Genomic DNA, 13,355 nt, shown 5'->3' with positions numbered 1-13,355 from the left:
CAACAGCCATTCAGAATCCATTGCTGGATGAAACTCTGAACTTGTCTGTGTGGTATGCGGTCTTCAGGTATATGCACCCACATTGCTCATCTAGTTTTTCTCGTGTCATCCATACACCTTCCCTGATATTGTTTCCGCTGTCTGTTCCTATCCCTCAGAATTCTGAGGCTAAAATGTAAGAAGTCCTCCCTACTGGCTCCACACCCCACTGTTTGCAATGAAAAATCTGTGCTGTCATCTTGGAATGTTTCAGCATTACTGGTGTGCCTTTTGTAGCTTTTGTAACTTAAATGGCTTTCTGGTGTCATATACTTAAGTATTATAAAGAGTTCTCTACAGTAATTTATAAATAAATTGTTAATATTTGATTTTATCATGTACAGAGTGGCAGTTCCAAGAAACGAAAGAGCAGCACAAAAGATCGAAGTAAGCGACGTCGCTCAGGTACCAAGACTGAGGAGCGAGGGAGAAGCTTGAGCCCATTAGGACCCAGGCGCCGCCCTCTACCTGGTGGTGGTGCATCATCGCCTGCACCGTCGTGCCACTCGGACGACAGTTCTGCTGCTTCGTCAGGCAGCTCTGGTGGTGCGGAAGCACCTCGCCTCACCCTCTCCGAACGATTTGGCAAAATGGCGCAATGGTCTGTCGACCGAAGAGATCTGGACGGTGTTCGAAATATGCGCATCACTAAGGACGCCGCGGGACAAGATCTCAAGGTGGAAAATTTTGCTTTCGAGGGAGCAGAGGATTTTAACAAAATTTGCATAAAGCCGTAGTGCTTTTAAATTGACTGTTATAAAAATGGTGATCGAGGAGGTTTTTGAATGGAATGTTTGCTTTTGCAAAAACGTGGTGTTTGTTATGAAATGGTTTTTGCTTGTTGTCTTCTTTTTTTAAGCTTTCAGCAAATGATTGCTACTGTTGAGAAACAGCATTATTTTGCTGATGGTGAAGAGTGTGCTTCTCTGACTTAAGATGTTACTCAACATTATTTTGTTTCTCATCCAATTTGATAATTGCTAAATCTGAAGAAAATAGATTTTGACCTTTTCTGGGCAGTCATAGCCATACGACCCAAATTGACAAGGTTACAGATAGAACTGGTAAGGTACTCACAAGAAAATGTCCCCAGGTGTAGGATGGAGTTTTTAAAAACATCTACACACTGATGTAGGTTAAGTACTCAGGCATCGCAACCTGCAGCTGTGCACCATTGTAGATGCTCATTGGCAACTAATAGATGAAAGAACTTTAAAATTGAAAATAGCACATTAATGGCATTGTAGCGTAACTGTCAGCATATGAGCCTGGCATGTTGTAGGTTGTGGGTTCCAATTAGGTCATGCTGAAAAAAAAATTGTATTTTTGAGTAGTTATCAAAGTGACTTTATTTTTGTTCATTTAACTAGTTTAATTTTTTTAAAAAATTTCTAATCCTTTGTCACATTATTTTAATCATTGTATTAAATTTTACATTTACTCTTATTGTTTCTTTGTATCTTTTTTAAATTGGTGTCTTTGTGCATAAGATTTTAATTATTTGTTTGTATTAATTTCGATATAATTTCTCCCATTTGATCATCATATATTTTAGTCCTTATTATTGCATTCATTATTTCTGTCTATTATTTTGCACATTTGTTTGAAATCCCTTCCTTTGTTTAAATCTTCATCAGTGTTGTTTTGTCAGTTTTAAATGTTTGTATGGCGGTTTCCATCCTATAAAATGTGCATTTCATGTGTAATGGAAAATACATGATGCCACCACTGCATAGCCAACATAAATAGATTATTTGTTTTTCAACCAATAGATCAGCATTATCAAATTATAAACATTGTGATAGATAAATAAAAAGAATAAAAATCACATGCACAATGATTCTAAATGAAAATGGAATGATAGGAAGAAAAAATAAGAGCATATAAAATAGTTAACATAATGATTAAAATCATTGACAAAATATTAGAAATTAAATGAATTACAGTTAAACCAATTAAATGAATAAAAATGATGATCGAAGTCATTTCTATAACTATTTAAAAATGAGAAATTTTTTAGCAACTAATGAGATTCAAACCCACAACTTCTGCACTGCAGGCTCATATGTTCACCACTATGCTACAATGCCATCATCTGTTTTAACTTTACTTTTAAGTTTCTAGAATGTTGCACAAAATTTTGATTTTTTTTTTTAATTCTTTGATTGCAAATGAGGGCCCAGAAGGGTGAATGGCTACAGGGTGGACTACCAGGAACTAAACCTACTTCACTGTACAGATGGTTTCCAAAAGTCCATCCCACTCCTGGGGAACTAACCTTGTTATTGTAGAAATAGAACCAAAAACAACTCTATTCCCACATAGGAGAAGACTTTGGGTTTGGTCAAAATACATTGTCAGGTTTTATTTTCTGGTTGCTATAGTGTAGAGTGCAGACATTATAAGCTGGTAGTCACATGCGAGCATAAATGAAATAGAATTATAACTGCCCGAAGGAAAGGAGCAGTGCAGAGAAGCAAACCCTACCTCCTGCTCACAGGGTAACCAGCCTACATCTGAGTTCTGTGTTTCTGCAAAAAGCAGAACTGACATCATCTGGTGGTGTGAGGGTCATAATCGAACTTCATGATGGACTGGGATTAGTCTCTTTACTCATTTCAGTACAAAACAGCAAGTAACGCACAACACAAAAATGTTTCGTAAGAGCTACTGCGTAGTTGATTGCTGTAGGTGGCAGTGTCGTAAATGTGGTAGTTTGGATGCAACCCCTACCAGTATTTGATGCAGTTGCAGTTTGAAACACCTGCCACCTAAAAATGCCATGTCGAAGTGTCTGCGTTGCACAAAGTTTTGAACTGTAGCAATCAGACACTCATACTTGTTTCTTCGTTTAAAAGTGCTAGGTCCTATGGCTGAGTCTGTGTTGCATTACACAGCATGATTCTTATACAGACCTCTCAATCACCAACAATTGCTGACCACCAGTGTCAAGTGTATTGATACTTTTTCATGTTTATGCACATTTTATTTTGAAAAAAATTCTTACACAAGTTATCTCTCAAAACTGAGCGTTGCCAGATGATGTGCTGTGCCAGTAACTGAAAATTGGTTTCATTTTTTTACATGCAGAAAATAAAGGTATTTTAAACAATCTCTCATAAAATAGTTCATCTGGTTACAATTTGCTATGAAATATCACTTATTAAGTAGTTTCATGTTTACCCATTTTGAGGCCGAATTCACATTTAGTTTCTCATTTATTATAAATGGTAATTTCAGGGTCTCTAGCCGTTGCCAAAAGAGGGAGTATAAATGAAAGAGATATCTAGATAGAGGTAGGTGGCAGACAACTGGCCAGCAGTAAAAAAAAATTTAGTCACAATCGAGATACCTCATATGTGTGCCTTCATTTGTGTTTTTTGTTTGTTGATTCATAATGTAGTTACCTCTTCTATCCTTCACAGATGAACAGACTCTTTGCAGCCATTTCATGGTATTGATATTGCTGTCACCAGAGATATGACATCATGTGATGTCAAATGCATATTTCATTATCATCTTAACTTTAAATATGTGACCTGTTACTACACCCTGCACACTAATTATATAAGATTATGACAGAAGAAATACAAGTATTTGAAATATATATATTATAAAAAATATGTATCTGCATATGTTCTTCAGTAGATTGACTTCAACCAGGCTTGGTGCACATATCATTATTGTCTGTAAAGAAGTACTGTGGGGTAAGAACCTCTTTCCATTGGGGTAAGTGTGAAAACAGTGTCACATGTAAGATACACAGAGAGGGACAAGAGGATGGAATAGACAGAGAGGAGCAAGAAGGTGGAATGGACAAAGAGGGAGTGTGGAGGAGGTGATGGACAGAGAAGAGAGGAGGAAGAGGCAATGGACCAAGAGGGGCTGGAGGCAATGGATGAGAGGTGGGAGGCGATGGGCCGAGGCAGGGAGGAGAAGGTGAAGGACAGGAAGGGGGCGGCGGGGTACGACGGGGAGGCCATGGACAGAAAGGAGGGAGGTGATGGACAGAGAGGGGAGGGAGTCATTTGCTGCAGGAAGAGAGGAGGGAGGAATGGGTGGAGGCAATGTACAGAGAGAGGGGAGAGGTGAGGTTGGGAGGAAACAATAGATAGAGGGGGGGGGAGGTTGATGCGGCAATGAATGGAGAGGGGGGGGGGGGTGAGATGATGGTTGGAGAGTGGGAGATGAGGAGGTGGTGGACGGAGAGGGGAAGAGGCAATGGAAGGGGGAGCAGGAGGCAGAGAGAGAGAGAGATGGGGGTAGGGGGATAGAGGAGGCGGCAAACGGACAGAGTGAGTTGGCGGATGGGGGAAGGTGGGGGGTGGACTGAGAAAGACCAAGAAGAGATGTGTGCAAAATATGTGACATAAATGTGCAAGTGTGCAGCTGCAGGTAAGAATCTACTAATATATAAATCTCATATTTTTCATGTTGCAGCAGCCAGACACAAACAAATTGCTTTGAAAATCACTGACACTCTGAGAATGGTGTCAAGGTAAGCAGAGCAAAGGGTGATATGAGAACGAAACTAAGAATGGAATGTCAGGAATTGATAAGATTAGTTACCTTGAGAAGTTGGAAGTGATCAAATACTGTTATAAAACTAAGAGACAAGTGTAGGAGAAATGTAAATGAGATGTATATGGACAGAAAGGGGAAGAAAGTAGTCTAGGAAAAATGTCAAAGCAAAGGAACTCAATCTAAAAAATGGTGAATATGAAATTTAATGAAAAGTTGAGATAAGAAAGATGATGAAATGGGTTACAATTGGAGGAAGTGAAATGAGGTTGGAGGGGGAAAATTCAATTCAAGGAGAGATTGGTATAAATAGAACACTGATGGTTATTGGAAACAAACATGTAACTGTGACAAACTGAGGTACTGTTGTTTTGGAAGAAGAATCGAAATATCATGCAATGAAGCAGATACAAAGGCCTCGACTGTTGGCTCTAGGGTGTGTATGTGATGAGTATATGTACTAGCAATGGTGTGTTTTGAAGAAATATTGATGAGCATAGAGATGCATAGAGTGACATAGGACATGAACAAAATTTTACAGAGGTTTGAAGGGCAGTGAAAAGCTGCTGTGAATGGTACTAAGAGAACAGTGGAAAAGCAGAAATGTGTGATACGTTTTAACTTGGATACAACTCTGATACAGAAGCCAAGCTCCTTATTTGTTTTTGAAGTAGATCAGTAATTCTGTGCTCTGCCTAACTCCTTATTTGTTTTTTAGATGGATCAATGATTCTGTGTCCAGCTGCTGTGGCATTGAAAAACTGCTTGTGATCGATACTGGTGCCCAGATTACTGCAAATAAAGACACATAGGGGAGTGGATGTGTACTCTTGTAGTAATGTTTAGACAGATAAATATTCTGCAAATACCAACTGCTAGAGTGGTGAGCATTTCACTCGTAAAAGGATAGCAGTTACTATAGTGCATCAACTGCTTTTAACTCGTCTCATTAATCTTGTGTGCTTGTTGGAGGCTCAGAGAGGGACATTTGGATAGGAAGTTCTCAGTTAAAGTGGTCTTACCTGTAGTTTCTGTCTAGGCTTCCCGATGGCATACACTTTGCTGCTGACTGAAATGTTTCATCCGTGCAAATACAGTTATATGGATTTGTTACGTACAGAATAATGGAGCTGGCCATTGGAAGAAAGAGTTTAAAATTGGCGAAAATAATATGAGTGTCATAAAAAGGCAATCGACATAATCCAAATGTTATAAATGTGTGGAATCCTGCTACAAACCACCTATGTTACCCCATTTTACCAGGGTATTCTCACTCCTTTACTTATCAATTTGCTATCCCTTCAGTCATATGTTTTAATCTGTCCTTGATGATTTTCCTTTACCACTTCTCATTGTCGCATCGTATGCTGCTGTCTTTTCATCTGATCTGATAGTCTTCTCCATTATTGAGTAATCCTGCTTCCTACATCACTTCCATTTCTGTTGCAAGATGATGATCCCATTGATTCTGTGATCTAGTGTTTATTATTTTGCGTTTGTATTTAATAATGTTTAGGGCTCAGTAATTTTGTTCACAATTTGTATATGTGTTTTGTATATTAATTGCTTTTTCTCAATTTTTATCTATATTATGATCTCACATGTACTTGCAATAGTTATAGGAGACATGCACTGTCTCCTCTTCTTCTTCTTCTTCTTCTTCTTCTTTTTTCTCCACGTGACAAGACATATTTGTGAAGACAGTGTAGAGCTTGCACCTTGCACTCTCTTGATTAAAATTTTACTGCATACGTTTCCTTTTTTGTCGTGTCCATATCAATAGGATGTTGCCCGGCTGTAACATCACAGTGTCGCAACATATTCATTTTTTTATGTAATTTCCTTTCTATTTGTCTAGTTTGTTTTGTGTTCTCTGTTTCAAATGTTTCATTATTACTTCTTATTTCACATTCTTTGTGTATCTTTCCTAAGTTTGTAGTTATTTTCTATATATTTGCAATGTAGTCATTTTTCCTAACTTAAAATTTTTTCCGATCCAATACTCTTTGCCAGATGTTAAACTTCCTCATGCTTCTCATCCATTGCTGTCCTTTTGTCAGTTCAGAATCAGTTTAAATCTTATCGAAAACTGGAAAAAAAAATAATAATAATAAATCTTAAGCACTACCAGGACATGATATTCGAGTGAATCGCTATGGGTGTAGGAGAATTAGCAAACCTACATTTCATGTTGTGCTGTCGTTAGACTGCTACTGTTCTGTTTTTGAAATGAATAATTATCGATTTCAGTTTCCAGTTAAAGGAACTTTCTGTGTCTTAAAAAAAGTCTATTTCCTCTTCTTATTTAAACGAAATATTGAGGAATTGTCTGGAACAAAAATTGTTATGCATGAGTGAAAAATTGATGATATTTCAAAATTCTTATATTGATGATATTTTAAAATTTTTTTTTTTGATTGTACACTAGCTGCCTAGCTCTGAACAAACTCTGACTTGACACTGCTTGACCCAACAGGTGGTGATAGAGGGTGAGAGGTACCGCACTGCCAGTGGGGCTCCCTTGAGCCCGTCAGAGGAGTACTTCATGCCAGCACCCTCGTCACTGGCAGACCTTGCGTGGGATGATGTGCGAGTGCGCTACAAGTACTACAAAGAGCGCGGTTACCTGCGGGACTTGTCTCTCGATGATTACATAAAGTGGGAGGAATGGTTTGTAATTTATATCTGACAACAGTTTCTGGATTTCAGTTCTCATCTTTGTATCTGCAGGGCAATTGTGAATAAGTTGCTGCTAGTGTGGCATCATGTGTAATTCTCACAATCCCTGAAAACGAATTGATCGTGGACACGAGGACAATTTGAACCTATGGATCATTTCTTTTGACTGCAGGCCTCTTTGTTGCTTGTCATATTGTATAGATTGCATTTGTGTTAGGTGTTTACTCGAGTTATTGACCAAAACAAATGAATGCTGGAGATACTGGTGTTTACCAAACCTACAGAAGATGCACTTGAGACTCATTTTGTATTAGCTGTAGCAGGAAAGTAACATCTGTGGATAATTTTATTAACAAAGTGCCAAATATTGTTATTTCAGGAGAGGGAAAATCTGTATGCAGAAAAATTCTAGCTATATTTGTTCACTAATATGGACAATACACACTGTTTTAGATGTAACAAGCATTCAAAAAATTTTCTTAGTCTTAAATCACACTTTTTTAAATTGTAGGCTGAACAAAATAGTTAGTGTCATTCATGGTACTCTGGTGAACGCTCTTCATTTGACACGCAGAAAGTGAAATTAGACCATGTTCAGAGTACAGATGCTTTGACTGTCAAAATTATATCAATAAATTGGTGAAGTATTCATAACAAACTCAACTGTTAGGCAATTTTTCTATAACAACTTATGATTTTCAGTTTGGTTCTCTGGCCAATATTATTTCACAGTTCTTGTGAGACAGAGAGAACATATCTATTTTAGTAGATTTTTTTCACTTTATTTTCATTACTCCACAGTTGTAATTTTAAATACAGAAATATTTTCATTGTTATTTTGATCAGTAGTGATATCTGAATCACAATCTTTATTGTTTATTTTGTGGTTTGGCAGCTCAGTCAAAATAGCTGCCTCAAAAAACTCCAATCATAAATTGTCAATCTTATATAATCTCATTCATCTTGTGTGAAAGATTCCTTACACTGTGATAATCCACTAGGTAAAAACTGTTGTCTTCTTTAAGAGGATATTTCCACAAATGGTATTCTTAAACATTGAAGTTTAAGTACTATTGTTACAACAGATGATACAATAAAGTGAAGTTCTCAAGATGTTAGACATGCATGCTGTGTTTGTGAGGGGGGGTGGGGGGGGGGGCCCTCGCTTTACCATAACTGAAAATGCAATGAGATTTCCAAATGTGCATGCATCTGATCGTTAAGTCTACTTGTGCATTATGTACCGTGTTCTGAAAGTGAGTATCTTTTTCCTAACGTAAAACATTTAATTTTGGGCAGAAATGTATAATGCTGCATTTGAGAAACAGCTGCATCTCTACACTCCATTTTGATTTTACATAGTAATAGCAGACAGATTTTGAATTCTACATGCTAAGTGAGCTAATATAACTTTTATAATCTTAAGTGTAGTGACAACCAAATAGGTAATTGTTTCAGTGCCTACAGAGAGTCATCTGTGTAATATGACAGCCCTCCGAGCTAAATGCAAAAGTGTATGTGTGAGCGTGGTGTGCCCAGCTGAGAGCCTTATGGCAGCACACACACTATCTGACAGACAGGCACCACGCGTAGCACAAGCGAGGTAGTGACTGGAACAGTACAGACACACACACATCTGTCCAGAGCGATGGACAAGTGGCAGACTGTCGCAGTAGAATACCAGGAGATGGTCATCTGCTGCCAGAAATGACTGACAATCTGTGCAACTCGCGCAGTGTAAGAATCAGGGGTGAAGGTATTATTGGTATTAAAGAGAGAATGTTTTACTGGCATTAAACTCTGTGACTTGTAAATAACAGTAATTTCCGTGGCTAGCACCATCCGTTGTTGGCATGTTAAAGAGGCCTGTGAGAATGTGCCATCTCCTGGCTAAAACACACTAACAGAAAGCAAATACTACTAAGGATGAAACTGAGAAGAAAGCCGTTGACTACCATCAAATGTAAAAATATTCTATGACTGTTACTATCTACAATATATATAAATGGCTTAGTTCGTATAGCATACACAGTGAAACCCTGATTTTACACTTTTCAAGGGACTTCAGGCAGATTGTAGCGCAGTCGTTAAGCATTTGTTTTGTTTTGGTACGTCAGTGGCACTTGTCTGTCTAGTAGGCTCTCAGAGACCAGTGTGGCCTGAGCTCCCAGTTGGTGCACATTGACAGCGCAGAAAGATACGTATACAGCTTCTTTTCTGTGTTTACTTCGTAGATTCTTACTTAAATTGCGTGTGAGTTTCGTATAGGAGGTGTAATTTCGAGTTTTAGTTACTGTAATCGTAAATTCAGGCAGATTGTAACGCAGTCGTTAGGCATTTGTACAGGTTAGTTCATACATTCTTTGCGTGTTTCCCTTGCGTTATCTAAGCACAGACTCGTGTTTCAATAACTGTTGTTCAACATCGATTAGAATGGACAGGGACTGTGATTGGGAGGTTGTTCCAAGGTGTGGCAGGCAGTGAATGATGTCCCCGGAGGCTGATCAGAAAGCCTCCCTGGGGCGTCTGACAAACAGGTTTCAGGTACTGTCTCTGGCTGAGCCAGATGCAGCTGCCTGCCCTGTTTCAGAGGATGATTCTCAGCCTTCAAGGTCCGGGCAATCGCAGAGGGTGGGCTTATTGGTAGTTGGGAGCTCCAATTTTAGGCGCATAATGGGGCCCCTTAGGGATATGGCGGCTAAGGAGGGGAAGAAATCCAGTGTGCACTCCGTGAGCATTCCGGGTGGAGTCATTCCTGATGTGGAAAGGGTCCTTCCAGATGCCATGAAGATCACAGGGTGCAGCCAGCTGCAGGTGGTGGCACACGTCGGCACTAATGACGTGTGTCACTTTGGATCTGAGGAAATTCTCTCTGGATTCCAGCGGCTATCTGATTTGGTGAAGGCTGCTGGTCTTGCTTACGAGATGAAGGCAGAGCTCACCATCTGCAGCATCGTTGACAGAACCGACTGCGGACTTTTGGTGCAGAGCCGGGTGGAGGGTCTGAATCAGAGGCTCAGACGGTTTTGCGACCGTGTTGACTGCAGATTCCTTGACTTGTGCCATAGGGTGGTGGGGTTTCGGGTTCCGCTGAATAGGTCAGGAGCTCACTACACTCAGCTGGCGGCTACACGGGTAGCAGAAGCTGTGTGGCTTGGACTGGGAGGTTTTTTAGGTTAGAAGGTCTCGGGAAAGTACGGGGTGGGCTGCAATCTCAAAGGGTGCATGGCAAATACAGGACATGCTTGGATCAAGGAACAGTCAGAATTGTAGTTGTAAATTGTTGTAGTTGTGCTGGGAAAGTCACTGGGCTTCAAGCGCTAATAGAAAGCACAGAAGCTAAAATCGTTTTAGTTACAGAAAGCTGGCTAAAGCCTGAAATAAGTTCTGCAGAAATTTTTATGAAGTCTCAGATGGTGTTCAGGAAAGATAGATTAGGCAGAATTAATGGTGGAGTGTTTGTGTCTGTCAGTAGTGGTTTATCTTGTAGTGAAGTCGAAGTAGATACTCTGTGCGAATTGGTATGGGTGGAGGCTATACTTAACAGCCGAACTAAGTTAATAATTGACTCCTTCTACCGACCCCCAGACTCCGATGATATAGTTGCTGAACAGTTCAGAGAAAATTTGAGTCTCGTAACAAATAAATACCCCACTCATACGGTTATAGTTGGTGGGGACTTCAACCTTCCCTCGATATGTTGGCAAAAATACTTGTTCAAAACCGGTGGTAGGCAGAAAACATCTTCCGAGATTGTCCTAAATGCTTTCTCCGAAAATTATTTCGAACAGTTAGTCCACGAACCCACGCGAATTGTAAATGGTTGCGAAAACACACTTGACCTCTTAGCCACAAACAATCCAGAGCTAATAGACAGCATCATGACTGATACAGGGATTAGTGATCACAAGGTCGTTGTAGCTAGGCTCAGTACCGTTTCTTCCAAATCCACCAGAAACAAACGCAAAATAATTTTATTTTAAAAAGTGGATAAAGTGTCACTAGAAGCCTTCCTAAGAGACAATTCCATTCCTTCTGAACTGACTATGCAAATGTAGACGAGATGTGGCTCAAATTCAAAGATATAGTAGCAACAGCAATTGAGAGATTCATACCTCACAAATTGGTAAGAGATGGAACTGATCCCCCATGGTACACAAAACGGGTCGGAACGCTGTTGCAGAGGCAACAGAACAAGCAAGCGAAGTTCAGAAGGATGCGAAATGCCAAAGATTGGCTAAAATTTACAGACACGCGAAATTTGGCACGGACTTCAATGCGAGATGCCTTTAATAGGTTCCACAACGAAACATTGTCTCAAAATTTGGTAGAAAATCCGAAGAAATTCTGGTCGTATGTAAAGTACACAAGCGGCAAGACGCAGTCAGTACATTCGCTGCACAGTGCCGATGGTACTGTTACTGACGACTGTGCCGCTAAAGCGGAGTTATTGAACGCAGTTTTCCGAAATTCCTTCACCAGGGAAGACAAGTGGAATATTCCAGAATTTGAAACACGAACAGCTGCTAGCATGAGTTTCTTAGAAGTAGATACCTTAGGGGTTGCGAAGCAACTCAAATCGCTTGATACGGGCAAGTCTTCAGGTCCAGATTGTATACCTATTAGGTTCCTTTCAGATTACGCTGTTGCAATAGCTCCCTATTTAGCACTCATGTACAACCGCTCGCTCACCGATAGATCTGTACCTACAGGTTGGAAAATTGCGCAGGTCGCACCAGTGTTTAAGAAGGGTAGTAGGAGTAATCCATCAAACTACAGACCTATATCATTGACGTCGGTTTGCAGTAGGGTTTTGGAGCATATACTGTATTCAGACATTATGAATCACCTCGAAGGGAATGATCTGTTGATACATAATCAGCATGGTTTCAGAAAACATCGTTCTTGTGCAACGCAGCTAGCTCTTTATTCGCACGAAGTAATGGCCGCTATAGACAGGGGATCTCAAGTTGATTCCGTATTTCTAGATTTCCGGAAAGCTTTTGACACTGTTCCTCACAAGCGACTTCTAATCAAGCTGCGGGTCTATGGGGTATGGTCTCAGTTGTGCGACTGGATTCGTGACTTCCTGTCCGGAAGGTCGCCGTTCATAGTAATAGACGGCATATCATCGAGTAAAACTGAAGTGATATCAGGTGTTCCCCAGGGAAGCGTCCTGGGATCTCTGCTGTTCCTGATCTATATAAATGACCTGGGTGACAATCTGGGCAGTTCTCTTAGGTTGTTCGCAGATGATGCTGTAATTTACTGTCTAGTAAGGTCATCTGAAGACCAGTATCAGTTGCAAAGCGATTTAGAAAAGATTGCTGTATGGTGTGGCAGGTGGCAGTTGACGCTAAATAATGAAAAGTGTGAGGTGATCCACATGAGTTCCAAAAGAAATCCGTTGGAATTCGATTACTCGATAAATAGTACAATTCTCAAGGCTGTCAATTCAACTAAGTACCTGGGTGTTAAAATTACAAACAACTTCAGTTGTAAAGATCACATAGATAATATTGTGGGGAAGGCAAGCCAAAGGTTGCGTTTCATTGGCAGGACACTTAGAAGATGCAACAAGTCCACTAAAGAGACAGCTTACACTACACTCGTTCGTCCTCTGTTAGAATATTGCTGCGCGGTGTGGGATCCTTACCAGGTGGGACTGACGGGAGGACATCGAAAGGGTGCAAAAAAGGGCAGCTCGTTTTGTATTATCACGTAGTAGGGGAGAGAGTGTGGCAGATGTGATACGCGAATTGGGATGGAAGTCATTACAGCAAAGACGTTTTTCGTCGCGGTGAGATCTATTTACGAAATTTCAGTCACCAACTTTCTCTTCCGAATGCGAAAATATTTTGTTGAGCCCAACCTACATAGGTAGGAATGATCATCAAAATAAAATAATAGAAATCAGAGCTCAAACAGTAAGGTTTAGGTGTTCATTTTTCCCGCATGCTGTTCGGGAGTGGAATGGTAGAGAGATAGTATGATTGTGGTTTGATGAACCCTCTGCCAAGCACTTAAATGTGAATTGCAGAGTAAACATGTAGATGTAGGTGTAGATGTAGATGTAGACTTCAAAATAATTCTGTAAAATGTGGGAAATAATGTTT

At 40.0% G+C, this 13,355-nt stretch overlaps 1 protein-coding gene across 3 annotated transcripts in view; it reads left to right on the top strand.

The window, feature by feature from the left end:
- Positions 1-13,355, top strand: part of LOC124545300 (serine/arginine repetitive matrix protein 1-like) — a 184,470-nt gene that overhangs the window by 121,018 nt on the left and 50,097 nt on the right. For 2 of the 3 annotated variants that reach the window (XM_047124195.1, XM_047124196.1), the window contains exons 8-9: positions 384-719; positions 7,037-7,230. In XM_047124195.1, coding sequence (XP_046980151.1) covers positions 384-719; positions 7,037-7,230 — 530 coding nt within the window. The remainder of the gene's footprint in view (positions 1-383; positions 720-7,036; positions 7,231-13,355) is intronic. The other variant, XM_047124197.1, reaches the window with a different exon arrangement.

The sequence above is a fragment of the Schistocerca americana genome, chromosome 8 (assembly GCF_021461395.2).
Source record: "Schistocerca americana isolate TAMUIC-IGC-003095 chromosome 8, iqSchAmer2.1, whole genome shotgun sequence".
NCBI lineage: Eukaryota > Metazoa > Arthropoda > Insecta > Orthoptera > Acrididae > Schistocerca > Schistocerca americana.
The sequence above is the reverse complement of the archived record's forward strand: the minus strand, read 5'-3'. Positions and strand labels throughout refer to the sequence as shown.